We start from the raw sequence: 21,239 nt of genomic DNA, 5'->3' as shown, positions 1-21,239 counted from the left end.
TATTGTCTAACCTTCTATGTGCAGCAGTTTTTATGGTTTATGCCTCTTTTGTTTGACAGGACAAGAAGTTAATAAAAGCCCTGTTTGACGTACTCGCCCACCCCCAGAATTACTTTAAGTACACGAGTGCAGAGTCCAAAGAGATGTTCCCTCGCTCCTTCATCAAGCTGCTGCGGTCCAAAGTGACCAGGTTCCTGCGACCATACAGCTAGACTGAAAATCTTCTTGCACTTTCTTGTTAGACCCTTGTGATCCTGCGTCACTCCAGACCCTCCGACCTACATGTAACACTGAATCCCTGATCATCTTCTGCCCGCATTCAGGATTTCGCCCAATTTGTGGCGAAAAATCCAGATTTTCTGTACCTGTCCTCAATCTCTGTTGTCACATGATGCCTTTCAACGTCTTGAATACAGAACTGTAAACCCCACCCTTTATAGTAACTGTACACTTAAACATCCAAAGTTTGACAAGTATAGGTTTTTGGAGGCCAGTAATTATTGTGTTGTAGAAATTTGCATTAGTATTTAATTTTGTAATATATTTGTTCCTTATATTTCAGCAAAGAGAGTTATAACCCTGAATACACCAATGTAAAAACATCTATAGTTTTAATGAATGCCCTACAGATGGAAAGCACAGTGTTAATGATGCTAAATGTTGTGATAGTGAACTCAATAGCTGATCTTAGTAAGATCATTTTACTATGTCTAAAAGTATCTTTATTCCTCAAATGCTGATAAACATAAACTGTTGATTAATTTATGCGCTTATTTTGAGCTGATAGTGTGATCAAGCTAGCTTGCTAGCTAGATTGCTGGCTAGTTAGTTTAGCTAGCTCGCTAGCTAACTAGCTAAAAATGATTGTCCAATAGAAACAACACTTACAGCAATTTACTCGATATACTAGCCTACATAAGCTGGAGACAAAAGGAAATTGGTGGTCAAGAATTTTGTAAAGAAGGTGTTGATTTACACTAGTATAACTATTATATTATACTTCATCATTTCAAACTGCCATGTCTCAACCACATTGGTGAGAAAGCGTTATTTTAGGGGAAAAAAGATTTGACTAAAGGCAGTTCTTTGCAAAAGTATTCACACCCCCTGCCCTTCATTTTAGTTTGTCAGGATTTTATGTAAAAATCTAAGAGAAGCACATAATTCTGAAGTGCAAGCAAAAGAATCAATGGTCCAAAATGTGTAAAATATAACCTGTAGCATTGTCTGGATCATAAATATGTTTTTATGACCACCTTTAGGTTTCTGCAAATAATGATAGTTTCATCCATTGCAGTCATGCTAGCTGTTTCTTCCATGTCCAGTGTTTATGCTATGGAAGGTGCTCATGGCTAAAGATGTCACATTGAAAGGATGTGCAGTTGTGAAGTCACTGAGAAGGGATAGCTTGGATTTTTGAAATGACATTCTGTGAGAAAAGTAACGGTTTTCCTGGAGTAGACGGATGTCAGATTGCAATGAGTTGGTGGAAAACGAAAGAAAAACATTTACAAATGCTAAATGCTTGCAAGCAAGAGTATGTGTGTCCCTTTAATTCTGCAAAATCAGATCTGTTTGATCAGCGTCAGGGAGATGCTGATCATCTCCCTGACGCTGAAGCAGTTTACACACATTTAGTTGAGCCATTATGCATGCATTTAAGGCAAAACCTGCTCATATTTACGTATATTTCTCTAATTTGCAACCAGAGCAAACTGTTTGGTACCCTTGAATACTGAAATATCTGCTCTTTTTATTTTTATTAAGGTAAAAACTGGCAAGTTGTATTTACACACAAGCCTTTCTTTCTTATTCTCACATTTATAGTTACAATACATTTGTAGTATATTTGCATGGATTACATATAAAATATTACCATCATAAAATGAATCAATTAAAGGAATGCATAATTCTTTTTTTTTTTTTTTACTATAACATCTTGATGTGAAAAACACCACTGTGACATTGTTCCTCCAGTCAAATGTTGCTAAAGCTATGTCTTGTCAGGTCACAACCTGGAGTTCTCCTTTAATTGAAATGATAAAATAGTCAACTTTTCCCTTTGATCCATTCTGCATCCATTGTACTTGAGGCTTGAGAGATAACTGCCTGCTAAGATAAAAAGGGATCATTTCTTCAATCACTTTCATGTATTTAGTGCAAACTGCTTTGTGAGTCCAGTTAGTCTGTACAAATCGCAGCAAGTAATGGAGACTGTGTTTCTTTGTGAATTCTCTCTTTTCTAGAAGGCTTCCAGCTCTGGAACATCTGTGAGGCAACAACTCAAATTGAAACTATTCATTTAAACATTACAGAAGTCAATACTAAAAGTTTACATTTCCAAAAAGGCCATTGTTTGATTTGTTGCTGTTTAGTAAGCCGGACTACTTCTATCCAAGTACTCTAAAGTTTAAGTAAGTTGTTTCAGACTGATGCTGCATTAGTTTGCTTCATTAGCTGCTATTTATCCGTCTGTTCTACATCCATTTACTCCTGGGAGAGGGGCCCAAGTCTAACTAGCTGAGCTAAATGGTAATCATAGATAAGTGGTTATTACCTACTGAGTCGTACTTGTGCATAGCATCAAATTGTGTCTGTGTTATTTGGATATTACAAAGTGAATTTGCAGATCCCTTTAAATCTTACGGTTAATTCTAATAATTTAAAATCCTTTATATTTGAATTTCTCAATGGATTTTCTCCAAAACACATTTAAACATTTTAGATCTCACATCGGTGCTGAATCAGTACAGTCCTGTGCTCTTCCAGGTGTTGTAGTTTTGGGGTAATTATTAGTCTTGCTAACATATGATCAGCTGATTTGGTGGATTGATGCAGTTTGATCCTATGTAACTTCAGTTCCATAGATTGTTAGACATAACAAAGAAAGTGTGAAAGGGTTAATCTCCACTAATATGGCGTTGCACTCAATGAGACATGAATATTTTTAAAGAGCTTAAACATGCGCTCCATCTGGCTAGCTATTACTCTTACTTAGTTCCTTTTTTTTTTCAAACTCACTGCAATATGACATATTCTTATTACTGTACCTACCATGGGTAAGAATAATAATATTTGCAATACCTTCAAAAAGATCCAAGCTATCCCTTTAAGCATTGTCACAGCCTCTTTGAAATATGTAATTAAGCTTTCATTATACAGTCTGTTTTATTATAGAGTGGTTCTAATAGAATAATATTAATACTGGATTAATAGTAATAACAACAGGCTTCTATTAGCTAACCAATATCAGCTGCTGCTGTGTCCATTAATCTTTATTTTCTTACATTTTCCCCCAACTCCTCAACGTTCGTTTAGTATTAGCAATGCTTTGCTCTGTCTTCTGTTATGTTGTCATGTTGTTACCGAACATTGGGATATGTCTGAACAATGCACAGGCATATCCAGTCATAGAGTCATGATGTGTCATTATGAACTGACCCACAAAGAGAGTGCACAGGTGTATTCATACAGCATTCATTACTTTGCTGGGCTGATGAGCAGATCTATGCGCTTAAAGTACTTAAATGTGACAAATTAATTACACCCCAACAATTCCGCCTTAGCCTGTGCTTCATCCATCTTAGCACATGAACAGATAACACAGATTTGTTTTTTCTTTTTATGAAAAATAAATATATAACAAGAGATAAACTACCTAGAAGCGACAAAGTGTTACTTTAGAGAGAAATGTATGTGACTTAACTAATATTTGGAACATTAATTGCACTTGAATTTTCTACTTTGACATGTTGGGGAGAAAAAAACAATAATATTTTTTGTGTTAGCTTTTTTGTGTTGTTTTCAAGTGTACCACATATGGTGGTTATAAGTATGATAGCTGTGTTTCCTGTTATGCTAGCTCCCTTGTCTTTAACACCTGAATGCTTGCTAGCTAACACAGCTTCCACTCAGCCACAGACTATACATTTGTAGGAAAAACTAAATACTTGTTGAAACACCATTAGTTGCAATCGTGATTAGATGTTGTCTTCGGTATTGTTTAATCAATCTGTCGTACCATTGTAGGGGAATTGTGTCATTACAAACATGGTCAATTTTCATAAGCGATTGAGGAAAAAAAATGCTCATCCACACAGTCGGATCCAGCACAACAGAAGACGCTGTAGTACCTCTGCCGGGCCAGTGGGTGGTGATGTAACAGTGTCACAGAACGATGCAAAGAACACCAAACAACACCGAACGGCACCATGTTTATTGGTGAAAGAAAGGTGCATTCGGGATACATAGAGAGATAGAGCTACGTCGTCATCGTATCAAATGAGACACAGCTCATATGTACACACTGAAACATGAAACCAGCATTTTTTTATTTTTCCACTCTGGGTATTTATCTGGTCTCCCAAAAAAACAGATCATGTGGTCACACAGCTAAACTCATCTCGTCTGTCTAATTAGCTTAGTCTATCTTAGCTTAGTCTAGCCTAACTATCAGACAGATGACTTTGAATTGGACTCTACGATAGTTTGGGGTACAAAACATGGAAAGATCCTGTGGTCCAGCTGTGTCTCCATGAACGGTAGCATTTCATTTGCTAACTGAGACCCTTGAGTCCCTAGGAAGACTGAAAACGCTCCTAAATGTTTTCCACTTGTGAGTAATCCTTCTCGTGGCTGAATGACGGTCCTTGCCTGCCCTTACAGTCCTCCTTTGATTTACAAGTGGTGGCGGTGGCTTCCCTAAAGTTATTCTGATGCCTTTCCATCACGGCTCCATGTAAACACAGACCGTACGCTCCAGGCTATCTATCTGCCAAAGCTCCTCTGTTAGTAGAAGTTGACGTACTTACTATTGGTCAGTTAAGTGTTTTTGATTGGCAATGGCTGAAAGTTGCTTCCCTTTGAAATACAGAAACATCAAATGTGTACTTAGGTTTTTCCCATGACTGTATGGATACTATGGAAAATGTCTCTTTCCCATTTAGTAAGCTAAATATACTGAAACACGGTCCTATCACTAGATATGTCACTCTTTTGCCATCATTACAGTTTGTGTTGGTAGCAATGACCAGTTTTGTTCTATCTGTGGCTCATTTTAACAGATGTCTCCAAACATCTGATAAAATACCAAGCAGGGATATTCAAAAGAAACAAATAACTCAAAAATTCAAGTTTACACTTTATAATCCAAACAAATCTGTTGAAAGAAAAATATGTTTTAAAAGAAAATGGCGATAGAAATCTGTACACCGGTTGTGTCCAAACCTGTTGACATTGTGGCCAAATATGTCAAGTTGAAAGTAATCAGGGGCCACAAAAATGTTCAACGTTATTTTTATTTTTTATTAAAAGTATAAAAAGGTTTTGCTTCATTTTACCTGAGCTCAACAATAAGCTAAACATGCAATATTTGAATGAATCAAGCAAAGCTGTCTGACTTAGCCAGAAAAGGAATCTGTAAATTATTGTATAGCTGCAAAAACGGTTTCACAGAATTTGCCTGGTCAAAAAACAATAACAGTATACAATATCCCAAAATGTTCAGGTTGATTATCTTCGTCTAATTTTGATAGTGTGTACGTATGCGTGTGTGTGCGTGTGTGTATTTTCAAAACACCTGGTTGATGAAAAAGTAATTCTTTGAGTTGAATCTTGCTTTTTTCTAAAGACTTTAATATATCTGTATATTTTTTGAAAGGCCTCGTGTTGGTGTAAATTGGTGCCTAACATTTTCCCAAACATGTATCTGCATCAACCACCTGGGCTGGTAAACTAAACTCACAGCATTCTTGAATTCTGGTCCAGGGCGTCACTAAATCATCCTGAGGGTCACAAACGAGGAGACGTTGCTGTTTCACAGCCTGAATGACTCGCTGTAATGAATCAATGAAATCTGGTCTATTGACCGAAATAGTTTTGGAAACAAGAAAAAAAATTAGCAGAAAATTGCAAGGTGATGATTACCTTTTAACTCCAAAGTAAATAATACTGTGCGAATGTAATTTAACATTTTTATCATTTTCTACAAACTGACTGGAAAATTGGCAAAAATCAGGGAACTTTACTTCAGGTTCCTCACATTTCTTCATCATTTATATCGGCTGAGGAATTGGATGATGAGGTGCTTTAGCAAAGCGTTAGCTCCAAAATGTTCACACCTATGCAAGTAGGCCAGAGGAGTTTTTATTTGTCATATTTTACCATCATTTTATCATATTTTGGTCCCAACAGATTTGCTTGTTTTTCCAGTTAAAGTTCAGAGGTTTATTTCCTCACTAAATTCAGCCATACTGACACTGTCCCGTCTGTAAACATGGCAAACTGAGTGGAAATGCCTCGAGGTTCTTACCTCTCCCACATGGCAATATTAAGAGTCACGCAGTAATCGCCAAAGATCAAATTCTTCAGAACCCTCAGCGCTAACCTCATGAAATCAAACTAGTGCTTTGACAGATTCAGCAGCCTTCCCAGTCCCAGTCCCAGTCCTTTACATGGACCTTTGGGTCGGAGCTTCCGGAGACAATTGTGGCTTGTACTTAATAGGACTGGAAGACAAACGTATCAGGGGTGTAACAATACTAGCATCACTGCTGGGCACATACCATGGTTTCTGGGCTGCGGTTTGGTGTACGCTTGGTAAAAACAGGAAAAAGAAAGAAGCCAAATGTTAGGTTTGTTTTAATTTATTTTAAAGGGGGAATAAAATCCCCCACAAAAACAAACAGCAAAACAAGATGTTTTTTTTTATGTCGAGGTCTGTGAGTCATGTGCACAGAATACAGATGTTGGCTTGTTTTAAATCACAATGTACAATAACAAAATAAACTGAAAAACATACTGTTGCTTATTGATTACATTTATTCAATGTCATCGTTCACAACTTCTTCTGTTCTCTGATTGGCCCGGTTGAAATTCTGCCACAGAAATCCCTCTCTATGGGACAAATCCCAGGCGGAGTCCTGGCAGGAGATGAGAACTGTGCAGGAAGATTATGGCCAGAACAGATCCATAGAAGTAAAATAAACCCAGTTATTGTTTTGAAGAGAGTGCGCTAAATGTTGCTTGTGTCTGATTGAGGCTCTTAGTCATTTTAAATTGTTAATGCAGCTTCAAATCTGCAGTTGGAAAATGAAAAACTTACTTCAGACTGCTTACCGACTACATGAAACACAATTTGTGATATTATCTTTAATATTTTTGTCTTTTTTTTAAAGACAAGAAATAAGATGTCTTTAGTGTTTTTGTGAAGCAGAGTAGGAAAGGCGCTGGAGTTAACATGTGACTCACAGCTTCAGTGAAGAGAAATTATGAATTTTGAAGGAATTTGAATTACATTTAACTGTCCATGCTTTAAAATCTGAAGTTATTGTATTAATCAAAGCTCAACAGGACAGTTCTAATCCCAGCACAGATCTAATAAAACACTATCAACGTTTTGCTCTGTTTGTGAAATGACAAAAAGCAGGATTCTACTTTTTCTTTTGGCATTGGGAGGGACGCCAAACGTAGACTTGACTCGTTGACTGTGCGTCACGTCTTGTGAGCTGAATGTATTGTTACACCCCGAGTTCCAACCCTACAAGGAACGTATGCAGTGAATATTTTGGGGGGAATGAAGACAAACACCCCAGTGTGTGTATGCTCTGTTGCTTTCGTTACTCTGGTTACTTTCTCAAAGCCCTGGCCTCCACCCGCTCGTTTCAGTCCAGGTTTCACAACCAAATACCTTGATTGACTGTTTGGCACATACCACCCGACCAGAATTCCTGCATTTGTCCACAAAAAAACCCATTTTAATTAATGATGATCTGAATTCGAGTTCAGAACCCACACACACACGCACAAAGAGGAATGATGGACTTTTAAGACTCTGCCAGTTGTTACAGAGCGTACCAAAGCAAAGCTGATGACTGGAAGGTAGGAAATTAATCTGAAAGCTTGGGCTTTGCAAAACACTTTGTGGTCATGGGAAACTGTTAAAGTTAATCGTCTGAAACATTCAGAACCACAACTATGGTTCCACACGGGAACTGAGTGTGGACTTTCTGGTCTTAGTTTTGGCTTGAAATCCAAAATATGGAATTTTAGCAAAAAAATACAAATATATCTATATACCAAATCCAAAGTCATTTTTCTATCACTGGCTGATAATTTCTCCGTTAGGTAATGTAACTTAGAAATGTAATGTAAGTGCTTGGTATAAGTTCCTGCTCCAGGTCTTGCTAACAAAGCAGCTGCAAACTGATAATCATCTTTCTGTTGTAAGGATGAGCACCGTTTCATGGAAAGTGGTGGAAAAAAATGGGATCAAGAAATGTCCAAAATAACTCAATAAATTGGAGAATGTATCCCACCCTGGATGGGCGTGTGCATGTTGCATGGATGAGAGTCGTGAGGTTATGTGCGGTGTGTGTGTTGACCGGGTGGTGTTTCTGTGAAAAGAGAAAAACAGTCCATGTCTACTTTAGTCCCTTTTTGTATAAGAATAATTTGAACTTTGTGTTAGTTGGTTGTACCCAAAGAGAGAAACTGTAACACAGTGTTGTGGCCGTTGTTTGCTCCGTGAAACTCCAGTACTGAACAAGTCCAATAAACAGTAGCAGAATAAACAGCCAAGATGTTGTCGTGACTTTGTGTGAAATCTTCAGAGCTCCATCTACGGCTGAAAATATGTATGTTTTTTTTTTTTTTTCCACGTCGCCAAATAAAATTTATGATGATTAATATGGAAACATAAAACTGCCAGAGCTGGGAAATAGATTGTTTACCATTACAATGAGATGCAGTGCATTTTTTTTTGTTGTAAACAAATCGGTTTCATATCTTGCTATCGCAAATAATTTTCTCATTTCGATGATATATACATAGCAAAAGAAATACCCTTCAAGTTAAAAACAAATATAGAAAACAAGAAAGGAATTAGTATGTTTTATCAATATTCAAGAATTATTGATTCTAAACAAGCCCCTATGTCTTGCTGAAAAGTTACTTTAGTTAGTTTTGTCTTTTTTCAAGCATAATAAGATATTTGAGTTAGAAATTAGACAAAAATGCTTGGTAAAATTTTGTGTTTTTACAGTGCAAAAATCCATACTGATGACAGATTACAACCCTTTTTTTTAATTGTTCCTCTGACTCTGTTTCTTCTGGACAACTCTCTGACATGTTGGGTGCCAACATTTTACTTTCCTGTTTAAACAAGAACATATTTCTGATAATCACAAGAATGTTTCTCTTTATAAAGAGATACTGCACTGGAATTTATTTCTTAGCTCTGGCTGTTAAATTCTTTCATAGATTTTATTTATTTATTCATTTTTATTTAAAAGCTAATGTTCCTGGGTATTTAATGGCCCCCGATTAACAATGAAAACTGTGAAAAGTTGTGTTTCACATTGTTCTCATAGAACATCCAACAGATAATCTTTGACAAACATTCCACCTTTTGATCAGATCAGTTAGTTGGTTTGGTATGCAAATTTCTATTTCGTCTGAATTTTACTTTCATATCAATTTATTTTCACCACTAAAAACTAGGATAGAAAATATTCTGACCCAAAAAGACTCAGACTGCTTCCTCAGCTGAGGTCCAACTTGTCTGAAGACCAGCCATACCTCCGTTTATTTTTTCATAAGGTAGCTTCTATTATTTCAGAAGAATTTTGCCATTTATATATTCTAAGCAAACATTCATGTGAGTATGCATATTAGACATCTTATTTGTCCTTCAGTGTTTTGCTTGGATTCTTGATTTACTTCTACATCATTCTGTAAAATTTCAATAAACAATAACATCTTATAATGTAACTGAAAAGATATTTCTTAAAATCCCCATAACCATCAAAACTTTGATGATTTACAAATTGCTCAGACGATTCAAGCAGGTTTAAGACAGACTTTTTGCTCATCCCTGACTACACAAAGATCTCACCAGCGATTGAATCGTATCTGACGCTCTGCTTTCTGACCACTCTTCTGTCTCCCCTGCTTTGAAATCCAGATTGTTTGTTTTATGCCAGGAAAGAGGCTCCGGAAAATGTTGGCTGCATTCATCCCTTGAACCAATAAATGTTACACAACCAAAAGTTCAGAAAGACAATGGTTCACAGCTCAAGCAGCTCTGTGTGGTGGCACAACTCCCAGTTTAACAAGCAAGACAAGACACAGATCATTTCCTTTCTCTTCTTGTTTTCTGTTCTTCAATAAAAGTTCAGTTAGTGATTGTGAACTGTTTATGACAGCTTTACAATTATCAGCCAAAAAAGAGATTATGCTAAACTATCAATTTTCAATATGCTGAAGAGGTTAAAAAGCCACCCAGGTCATTGTTTGGTTTTCCAAAATGACCTGGATTTACATCAAACCTGCGGAACTGCGGGTGGTTTGCTGTGCATGACTGCCATCTTGTGGCAGCATACGGTATTCCCATTAATTCGTCAAAATATGTAGGTGTGGATATCCTTAATATGATTCTGTTTGGTGAAGTGCAGCTTCATTATTGATGTCTTTATATATTGTTTTGTTCCCCATACTTTTATTTGTTTTGATTATTTTATTTATTGTTTTATTTCTGTCTCAGTTTGTATACTTTATTGACCGTACTACATTTCTTTAAAAAGAATTTCCGTAAACCGGCAGTGTTATTTACCACATATTGTTACATATTTTGCATCTAAATAAAAATTACTTTTATATATTTTTTTGTCCTTCCTTCCATTCCATTTCCTTTCCGCCAGTCGTCCATATCCCATAATGCATTGCGTTCACTAGTTGGATCATGGACCAAGGCGGTAAGCAAACTGCTAGCCCGAGCCGCTATTAACAAAGTTTGTTTTTTGTCTTTATTTCAACCGTTTTATTTCTCTGTAGTGCATTTTTGGGCTAAAACAAACCACCATTTAAGAAATGGCTTTCCTGAGACGTATCGTTGCCTCTTAGTGCTCTGTTGTAGTTACAGGAAGCTAAAAATGCTTAGAGACATAGTCATGCAAAGTGCATCATTATACTGACGCACAGATAGCGTTCAGACTGACGGCCTATATAGTTTTCTGTTATAATAGACAGCGCGTTGTTTAATCACCACTCCTCACATTGGTGATTTATGTTCACACGATAGTTGGAGTTAAATTGGTTCGTACAGCGTTAGGCCGCTAATGCTACCTGACCAATGTTAGCAAATGCGGCTAATGCTCTACGTTAAGTTAACTCGTCCCCTGCACTATTGTTGAGTCGTGTTATTTGTATTACACAGTAAAATCATTTCGATTTGTCTGTTTTCTGTGGTTATAATGTAACACTATGTGAACCTGTCGGTGTCAGGAATCAATTGGTAACCTATGCGGTAGTTGTTCCAAGCGGCTGGGGTAGTTACATTGATGCCCGATTAAAAACAAGGATAAAGTGCTTTTAAAATGAATGTTGACATAAATAAGATGGACCTAACACAGCTATCAAGCGTATTAATCCACTGTACAATTATTGTACTCTAGTGGTCTTGCATGTTTGTTCTAATTTTAACCATTATTATAAAATTGGTAATCTATTGGTAACATTTTATAGAGTGTTACTATTCGGATACAGTTGTATAATAATAAGTAATATTTTTACACTACCGTTGTAATTTATAAACAAGCTACTTTTATTTTTATATGATCACATAATCCTTAAAGTTCACACCAATTTGAGATTAGAACAAACACAAAGTAGCACATAATTGCAAAGAGGTATAAAAAATAATTACAAATAAACGCCTGTGTTTTATTTTTTACTAAAATGTACTGTTATGTTAGATAACAAAAGCATTCGATTTAAATTCAAAAATACTTCATGGATTCCAATATTTTTTTTGCAACTCGACTACAAAGAATCCTTTTTTATCTAAATTCATATTGGGAGCAGAGTTGATTTCACATAATGTGTGTTAAATCTCTGTAGGTACCAAATATTTCTCTATCTTTCTTTAAACAAAGATAATGTGATTACACAACATTTTAACTGTGGATTGAAAAAATAATTTCCTTTCTAGAAGTTTCTTAGACATTCAGCGCTAATTTATTTTAGTGCTCAGGACACTAAAATGAATTGAAGTCATTATTAAACCTCACTTATGCTGGAAAAAAAGCTGAGTCATCTTCACTCAGGAACAACTTCCACACCAAAGAGTGTTGTCATTGGCGTGAGCTGCAGTGCTAGCTCTGAGTGTTTACTGAAAAAGACAGCAGGTGTCAGGAATGTCTGCCTGCTGTCCTTCAGAAGGCCTGTTGCATTTTGAATGAAGACGTTTTTTCTAGGACTGCATGACATGAGATAAAATTGACATAGTAAGAATATATCAAAAATATTGCCTTGCCAATCAGTTGTGATATTTGCTTATTTTCTTCTATTTCTCCTCATCTTGTATAACCAAAATCTTTTTGTTATTGTTTGAATCTTACAGTTTTGACAGTCATATACCCAGAATCTTGTTTGTACGGTTTTGTTTCTTTCTGTTCATCTTCTTTTCCTTCATCATCAGCAGAAAATGACCTCCCAGGCGGCGACGGCTCGGGGAGTCTGAGTGACCTGGACGTTCGCAGACGGATTCCCATTAAGCTGCTGTCCAAGCCGCCCCTCAGGAGCAAACCTCCGCCCCGCATCCAGAGACCCGGCATCAGGCCCTGTAAACCCGAACCTGGAGAGGACGGTAAGCAGAGCCGGCCCAAGGCATGAGCCAACTCTGCAGCCGCTCGGGGCGCCCTGTAAACCGTTGAGTTTTAACACAGACCACGGGTCGAGAATTGTAACATTTGTTTATTGAGAATGCTATTATGTCTGATTTAATAGTTTCAGCGGAGATGAATGAAAAGATTTCAAATTGTTGTGCATTTAAGTTCAAGATTTGAACGAGTTGGGAAGTTTACTTTGTAAAAGTGCAAAAAATCATCTGCACCGTTTGATTGTTGTCACCATAGATGAATGCAGTTTTTATTGAATTGTTTCTTAGACCAGTCGTCTGTTGGTGAGCCACATGCCATTAGTGACCTGGGGTTATGATTGTGAATGGAAAAGGTTTTATGTGTAATAAAGGTTTCTGCACATTTTTGAGAGGTCTGAAAACGTGCAACATTTTAATTCCATATTTACAATGCCAGGATAAATATGGATGATTGAAAAATCAGATTTTAGAGACTATAATCTGTTTCAATGTCTAATGTTGTCTCTTCCTACATTCCTTTCTTCGTTCCATCCTTTGGAAATTTCAGTCTGGAAATGGATGGAAGTTTTGCTTAAAAACCTGAGTAGAAACCCTCTTTGGATAATATTTTCAAACTTATCCTAATCTCACAATATCTGATTATAAAAACTGTGAAGATTGCCTTTAACTGGGCAGAGTTTAGAGATTGGTTTGTTGGCACCAGCTGTTGGCTGAGATGCTACGCTAAAATTTGCTCACTTCTTCTCTGTTTTGATACGACTTTTTGATAATTGGCTCGTAAAATGTTTCTTGCCGTTCTGATTTACCGTATTTTCCGCACTATAAGGCGCACCTAAAAACCTTCAATTTCCTCAAAAGCCGACAGTGCGCCTTATAATCAAGTGTGCCTTATATATGGACCAATATTAAGCCACAACAGGTCTAGCTACTACGGTAAGCAGCCGCCGACTTCATTTTCGCCCGTAGAAGAAGAAGCGCTCTGTGCATGCTGGGCTAGTTGTCAGAACGCTGGTTTGTTAATAAGGTTTGACTGACCTATCGACCAATCAGGTCGTCTGCAGGTCATTTAGCACCACGTTCTCCACAAACATGCTGTGCGTGAACGGAGAAGGGTGACCATCGCCCGGCCCAGTCGCGGAAGGCTCTCCTCGCCGACCGGAGTCGGACTGTTTTGTTGACATTCTTTATGTTAACAAAGTGGCTTTAGATATTCATCCGGGGTGTTTCGACTAAGGTTACCAAGGGACCAGCCCCCATACTATACATTTAAAACCAGGGGAGGGGGGAGAGAGACAGAGACTGCGGCGTCAGTGTGTCGGTTGGTCTGTGTTACCCAGAAAGCAGTCGGGCACAATATCGCAACACCAACACCCTGAGTGAAACAATAACTGGGGCAGCCTACTATATAAAGTACTCGGGGACTACTTTGTTATTACACATCCACATTGTGTAATAATGTCCCTTTGGTCCATAGAATACGGACCAAAGGGACAGGTGGCATCTCTAACTGTAGCGTCTATTCTATGCGCCTTATAATCCGATGCGCCTTATAGTGCGGAAAATACGGTACATTATGTGGACCAAAATTACAACATTTTATTGTGTGGAGACCTTTATAGATGCTGGCCATCTGATTGGATGGCTTGTTGGAGAGTCATGAACAACCTGGTACCTCTTTGAAATACAGAGTGTAGCTGATACTTCAATGATTGTAATGTCAAGACAAATCTATTTATTTATTTGTCTTCTCAGGAATCATTAACTTTTTCTGTCATTGTTTTTGAATGTTGTTCAACTCCATGTGAATATTTATACATCTGCCATGGAATATTTTTGCTCCTGGTCTGCGACTCTAAAGATCTTCCAGTCTGTCAGCCCTGCTTCATACTGTCTCTCTAAAATCTGCCAGATAAATTCAACTTCAAGCAAGAGGAGCGCTTTGACTGTTGCACTAAAGCTGGCGATGTGTTCGGGAGTCAGAGGAGATTTCCACAGCCGCTTTTTTGGGACTATAAGGTGCGTTACCTGTAGACCAGTTATTGCATTGATCCTGTTGTTTGATACTAAAGCTCATTTTTACTTTGCCAACAGTTGAACTTGATCGGTGAAAGAGATGGAGTCCCGATTCACTTCTGTGACAAATGTGGTCTCCCCATTCAGCTGTACGGACGGATGGTATGCAATATAAAGATGAGAATGGGATCAAAGACTCATTTTGGTTCAGTCGTTTTGTTGAAACGTCAGATTCATCCGTTCGTTATTGTATCTAAGTTATTGTATCAAAGTGATACAGTTCCCACATTTCTGCCTGGGTAAATGGCCTGGGCTCCTTTTCCCTGATTTACTGCAACTTTTTCGAGTCACATGGAGGCAATAAGCTTGCCCCAGTTGCCTTGACAACAGCCCCTAGCTCGGTTGCTTTGATAAGGTATTTCCGATCCAGAACTGTGCAGCATCCGGGGGGGGTGTAGGTAGAGGAAAGGTTTTAGTTGCTCAACAACTCGCAATGAGCTTAGCATGGTGAGCGGCGTCAATTGAGTAAGGTTTCACCACTGTACCTCAAAACTGATTGAAAATAAAAAACAGAACTGAGTAAAAACTGGATGCTCCATTCACATGAGGGCGTCCAGGAGAGATCATTCAAATTTGATAATACTTTATTGATCATAAAGGGAAATTAAATGTCATCGAATTCAAAATTCTTCAGTCATTGTACATAGCAATAACAGCTGTGGGCAGGTAACGTCTCCTGCAGCAGTCTGTACTACGGTGCAGTTGAAGAAGCCTCTGACTGAAGAGGATGGTCAGGGTTGTCAGTATTTCAAATATATAAAACCAAAAAACATTAAATAATTCTCTACATCGACTGATATGGAACACTGGTGTAAGTCTTTCAGCCGTATTGTCCAGTCAACTTTTTATTGTTAGACTTGGTAGCAGGAGTCTGAATAGTAAAAACCATTTAAAATCAACCACTCTGGGGTTAATAACAGTTATATTTTTTGAAAGATTGAAATGAATGAGTTGTTTTCAGTTGTGACTCTCCTCTCTAACCTCTCAGATCCCCTGTAAACATGTCTTCTGCTACGACTGCGCTCTGCTGCACGAGAAGAAAGGAGAGAAGATGTGTCCAGGGTGAGGCGCTGTTTCCTGACAGATGAGTCCAGTCCCTGTTCTGAGTTCCCTTGGTCATGTCTGCTGTGTGTGTGTGTGTGTGTGTTCCCAGGCTTAACATGTACAACTGCACAGAGCCGGTGCAGCGCATCGAGCAGTGCCAGCGTGGCTCGCTCTTCATGTGCAGCATCGTGTCGAGTTGTAAACGCACCTACCTGTCCCAGCGCGACCTGCAGGCGCACGTCAACCACCGCCACATGAGGACCAAGTCGTCTCGCCAGGACCCCGTCCACCTGCCACCGCCCGACGTGCCGGAGCGCTTCCGTGTGCCGCCGCCCCACATCCCCAAGAGCCACGTCCACCTGCCGGCGCCACTGCCGCCCTACAGCCAGCCGCCGCCGCCCAGCCCCCACGACGGCCCTCCGCCGCCATCCCCTCTGGGGCCTGAGACCTTCCGCATCTCCACGGTAACCACCCGCAAACACAGCAACCTCATCACGGTGCCCATCCATGATGATTCGTCATCCCGGGACCCCCACCCCGCAGGGCCCGGCCCCGGCCAGCCCCCCCACCACCACCCCGGGGACTACCCCGGTCAGCCGCCTGTGGTGTCGCACTCCCACCACATGATGGCGCCACCGCAGCATAACTTTGGCCCGCCTCCTCCTCCTCCGCCGCCCATCAGCCACCCCATGCAGCATCCTGCCCAGGCCTCTGGGACCCCACACATGGTGTACAACCAGGCCCCCCCACCGCCCATGTCAGCAGCTCCCCCGCCCATAACCCCCCCACCTGGGCACATCATGGGCCAGATCCCCCCCTATATCAACCACCCGCCTCCAGGACCTCCACCGCAGCACAGCGGCCCTCCTGTTAACGCCCCCCCACCACATCACTATAATCCCTCCTCCATGCAGCAGTTCTCTGAGGACCAGGGCACCCTGAGCCCCCCCTTCAGCCAGCCGGGGGGCCTGAGCCCCGGCATGTGGCCCGCCCCCAGAGGACCGCCGCCCCGGATGCAGGGGCCCCCGCCCCAGGGTCAGATGCCAGGGCCACACCACCCAGACCAGAGCCGCTACAGGCCGTACTACCAGTAAGCTGCCAGCTGGTTGCCAGGGTAACAGTCAGTGTCATTTCATTTTCATAGCTAGTGTGAGTGATGTTAGTGAGGCTCCGGGTGACGGGAGGAATCTGTTCCACACGCTGAGCTCAGCTCCACACTGAACAGATTATAGACCCTGACAAAAGATGGACTTCAGTTTTTTAATGACGTTAAAAATCTGTATATATGTCGACTGATGTCACCTACATTAACTGATGTTAAAACAATTCAATAAATTTTCAACAGCAGATGTTTTCTCCCGTTTGTTTGATGGTAATTTAATGAAATCGTCTCCTGTATTAGGTTCATTAGTTTACTATTTAAACATAGTGCTGGGTGATAAATACATTTTATTGATAACTTTTTTTGAAGATTTGATTTTAAGACAATCTGGATTTAGTTTTTCATAATTCAATCATTCAGTTTTCATAGTTGGATGATGTCACCACACCCAGGGCAGCCATCTTGTTTTATAAGCGTGTTTTACAGCTCCACTCATAGAAGGGATGATTGAAATAACAAAGTTTTAGAAAATGTAGAAAATATTTTCATTTGTAATTTCTTTTTAAGAAAAAGTGAAATAAAAAAATTAAACTGGAGATTTTTAATCTAGCCCTATTTTAACACAATTACTCCATGACTAATATGTGATATTTGTGATCTTGTGGCAATCACTCCATTCATGCAGATGAATAAACTGATAGAAATACGTAAAAATATATACACAAAACCCGTCCTACCTTGGCTCACTCCATTTACAGAAACACATTTTACACTTAATAAATTAGGTTCTACTCTGTTATCAAAGAACCAGGGATTACGTTAAGTAACCCAACGTTTCATTTTGCTGGAACAAATTGCAAAAACCAAAACTCAATACGTTCAATATCAACTTTCACTGAGTCAGTAAGATCCATATTATGTGAAAAGTGCACCTGCTTTTAAAAACAGTTGACTTGTGTGTATTCAGCATATTTAGACGATATGAATGATATGAATATGATTGTATTTTTGGATGGCTGCACAGTGGCGCAGTTGGTAGAGCTGTTGCCTTGCAGCAAGAAGGTTCTGGGTTTGATTCCCGGCCCCGGTCTTTCTGCATGGAGTTTGCATGTTCTCCCTGTGCATGGTGGGTTTTCTCCAGGTACTCCGCTTTCCTCCCAGAGTACAAAAACATGACTGTCAGGTTAATTGGTTTCTCCAAATGGCCCCTAGGTGTGAGTGTGTGTGTGTGTGTGTGTATGGTTGTTTGTCCTGTGTGTCTCTGTGTTGCCCTATGACAGACTGGCGACCTGTCCAGGGTGACCCCACCTCTCGCCCGGAACGTTAGCTGGAGATGGGCACCAGCAACCCTCCTGACCCCACTGAGGGACAAGGGTGTAAGAAAATGGATGGATGTATTTTTTGGTTTCGTTCTTCCTGAACAGGTTCTTGTTGAAAATGAAAAATTTTACCTGGGATAGTAAAGGTTAAATAACCCAAAATAATTCACATTTTTCTAGGTATCATTTGACACCTAAAATTCAAACTTTATTGCAGTGAATAATACAAAAAAATACAAATTATTTATAATGACCAGTGAAATACCAAATGTACAGCAGTAACAGCCATTGACTGGACTGAAATATTAATGTTGCTTGAACTATTCCTGGGTAGTTTTTCCAAGAGTTGATTTTCCAGGTTGTTCCTCTACAGTTTGGTGCCTTTCAACTGCAAAGACAACAGGAAATAAAAATTTTACAGTTCAATACAGGTTCAACCATAAACTCGCATATCAGGTTGGGATTTTATGTGGCAAAACAAAGCTGTGAATTATTGTAAGGTGTGAGTTTTATCTTGTTTTTTTTTTTTTTTTATTAATTGTATGTTCTGTTTTTTACAATTTCTGCAAATATAAACAACCAATAGAAAATGTTTACGTTTCTCTTAATTTTAAAAGAAAAATAGGAATTGAATGGTACTTCTTTAAAATGACACATTGGAAGAAAATGTCAAGTTGCCAACATCATAACATGATGGGGCTGCTTTTCTTCATCAGTTCATCTGATCTGGAATAGATCGACCATGGTTAATATAGAGTATGCTGGTAATTCAGTTAGCAGAGAAACATTCTGACGCCTGCCTGTAAACATCAGAGTAACAATGCTGGTCAGAACTGGAGCAGAACTTCTGTCTGTCTGTAACCTTCCTGTGTTCTTGTTGTAATTCACCACTGTGGTAAAGTGCTTGTAAGTTCCTCTATAGGGTTCTGGTTTGTTGGATCTCTAAGCTGTGGCTTTCCGCCTCAAAACTGCATAACTCACCACTTAAATCGTCACTTTTAAGAACTCCAACTTGAGACTCGGGCATTGCTATCCTTACTTTTGTCTCGAGTGGCCATTGTGTTATGCATCACTGTCAGGTTTGGAGTATAACATCAGCAACTTTCAGCTGTCTTCACATCTGCCTGGTCATTTTTTTACACAATAAGAAAAATCCTCAAAGAAACTGAATTAAACTCACCGTCACATGAAACTATGTAAACTCTGGTAAATTCCTTAAGTGCCTGAAGAGAGAATAACATATGGCTTTAACATGTGAAGCTTCAAAATCTAACGGCTATAAAAGAACAGATGTGTTTAATATTATTGTTGTCTTGTGTTAGTTGTGGTTACATCCAAATAAAAGCCATCATTTCTCATCAAGCCGGTCATTCAGGAGAGAAATGGCTGAATAATTTGCAGATATAAAAGGACGATTTTCTGCATCATCAAGAACTTCTATGTGAGCCCAGGAAGCATCGGGACAGCCTCTGGTTTGGTAGGTTACCACAGTATCAGGTTACCACCAGAGCAGAGCATGCTCAGCATTCACCACCATGAAGAAAACATCAAACCAGTCCCTCAGTGCAACTTCTTCCAAAAATTCAGCAACAACTCAGGATGATCTGAGTATTTTCTGGCATGATGGAACCTGAGCTACAGGCTGGTAACAAGGGGCTGAAAATCAGAAAAAATTATATATGCAAAACTCCCCAGACCTCTTTTAGATCCCTGCAGTCAGTCCTCAAAAAGCAGGTGGAGAAACAAGCTAAAGAGCTGTGATCAGAGAAAAACTATGAGTCACAATCACAGATCATTCTGTGTTTAAAGGCCCTTATGTGGAATTATGTGACTGCAGGTGGATTTGCTGTTTTACCATTTTGAGTCCTTTCATCGCAGAAATGTCCAATGTGGGAGCGCTGAACTCCGACGGAAGCTCGGCGCTCCAGTTCATCTGAAATGGAAGCTCCTTCAGATCGACCGGCAGCTCCAGATCCTCCGTGTTCACTTCAGGGTCATCGTTTGCAGTCCAGAACAAATTCTCTAAGCCTTTCTGTTGCACATTGTAGAAAGTAAAATAAAGGTTCACACTGCCACATTTTGACAGTTATAGCAAAAATCAATGCATTTTATTGGGATTTTATGTAACTGATCAGAGCAAATTATCATGTTTTTTTCCTTTATTTTTTTATTCTCTCCCAGCTTCTCTACCATGTCTGCAAGTCTAGAGGTGGAAATATTTGATCATTCTTTACAAACCAGCTCAAGCTCAGATTGGATAGAATGCAACTGTGGGAATCAGTTTGCAACAGATTGTCAATCAGGTTTAGATCTGGACTTTGACTGGACCATTTTAACATATGAATATGCTTTGATCTAACTACTCCATTGAAGCTCTGGCTGTGTGGTCAGAGCCAGTAGCAGTGTTTTTATTGACCACATAATTGCACAATTTGACATTTTAAAAATAAATTTGCTTAATGGAAATGTGTCAATTTCGGGGGGAAAAAACGTGTTTTTTGATCAAAAGTTTTGTCAATAGGATGAGGTGTTTTTTGATTTATTTTGCAAAACTGCAGTGGAAACAATTTTTCCACATCACACAAGTCACATGGTCAACAGCCAGATGATGCCACTGGTGCAAACCATGAAGAAAAAGGCAACAGGAAGTGGTTAGAGGATGATGGCTCAGTGTGTTTTTCATGACTGCGTTGATTGAGCCCAGGAACACTTACCTCAGGTTTTCCTTAACATGCTCCAGGAGCGCTTTGTGTTTCCTCTCAATTTTCTCATGGTCTTCAGCCAGGCTGTCTTCAGAGAACACAGGTCTGAAAACCACATACTGTTTTCTCGAAGTCACCGTGATTCCAGTGAACGTTTCTGAAAAGTCAAACTCCAGCAAAACGCTAAAGATCCTTTGAAGAACCTTTGGCCAAAACCTCTAATCTGAAATCCGTCATCAGTCCCATCACGATGTGGTCGTTGTCTGCGCTCTGTTCAATAATTAACACACAGATTTATAGTTCATTGAGTTGACATGTGCCATGAACAGTTACTTAACCTGGGA

General features: G+C 39.4%; 3 protein-coding genes across 5 annotated transcripts in view; 2 read left to right on the top strand and 1 right to left on the bottom strand.

Moving 5' to 3' along the window:
* scube1 (signal peptide, CUB domain, EGF-like 1) overlaps positions 1-8,572 on the top strand; it is a 94,327-nt gene extending 85,755 nt beyond the window's left edge. For both annotated transcript variants that reach the window (XM_008401501.2, XM_008401500.2), the window contains one exon: positions 60-8,572. In XM_008401501.2, the coding sequence (XP_008399723.1) occupies positions 60-212 (153 nt within the window). In that variant the 3' untranslated portion in view covers positions 213-8,572. The remainder of the gene's footprint in view (positions 1-59) is intronic.
* Positions 8,573-10,682: 2,110 nt separating this feature from the next.
* Positions 10,683-17,119, top strand: cbll1 (Cbl proto-oncogene-like 1, E3 ubiquitin protein ligase). 2 transcript variants are annotated; one of them, XM_008401498.1, is made up of 6 exons: positions 10,683-10,751; positions 12,476-12,643; positions 14,565-14,671; positions 14,747-14,830; positions 15,717-15,790; positions 15,882-17,119. In XM_008401498.1, exons 1-6 carry the CDS (start codon positions 10,739-10,741, stop codon positions 16,864-16,866), a joined length of 1,431 nt encoding a protein of 476 aa, XP_008399720.1. In that variant the 5' UTR covers positions 10,683-10,738; the 3' UTR covers positions 16,867-17,119. The 2 variants fall into 2 exon arrangements, with proteins under 2 accessions (XP_008399720.1, XP_008399721.1); XM_008401499.1 differs by having other exon boundaries at positions 10,695-10,751; positions 12,479-12,643.
* Positions 17,120-18,560: 1,441 nt separating this feature from the next.
* LOC103459767 (chloride anion exchanger-like) overlaps positions 18,561-21,239 on the bottom strand; it is a 23,940-nt gene continuing 21,261 nt past the window's right edge. The window contains exons 15-18 of the mRNA XM_008401580.1: positions 21,099-21,165; positions 20,908-20,983; positions 20,049-20,262; positions 18,561-18,581 (exon numbers count right to left, since the gene is read on the bottom strand). Of these exons, the coding sequence (XP_008399802.1) occupies positions 18,561-18,581; positions 20,049-20,262; positions 20,908-20,983; positions 21,099-21,165 (378 nt within the window). The remainder of the gene's footprint in view (positions 18,582-20,048; positions 20,263-20,907; positions 20,984-21,098; positions 21,166-21,239) is intronic.

The sequence above is a fragment of the Poecilia reticulata genome, linkage group LG23, assembly GCF_000633615.1.
Source record: "Poecilia reticulata strain Guanapo linkage group LG23, Guppy_female_1.0+MT, whole genome shotgun sequence".
NCBI classification, from domain to species: domain Eukaryota; kingdom Metazoa; phylum Chordata; class Actinopteri; order Cyprinodontiformes; family Poeciliidae; genus Poecilia; species Poecilia reticulata.
Note: the sequence above shows the minus strand (reverse complement) of the source record. Positions and strands in the feature narration are given on the sequence as shown.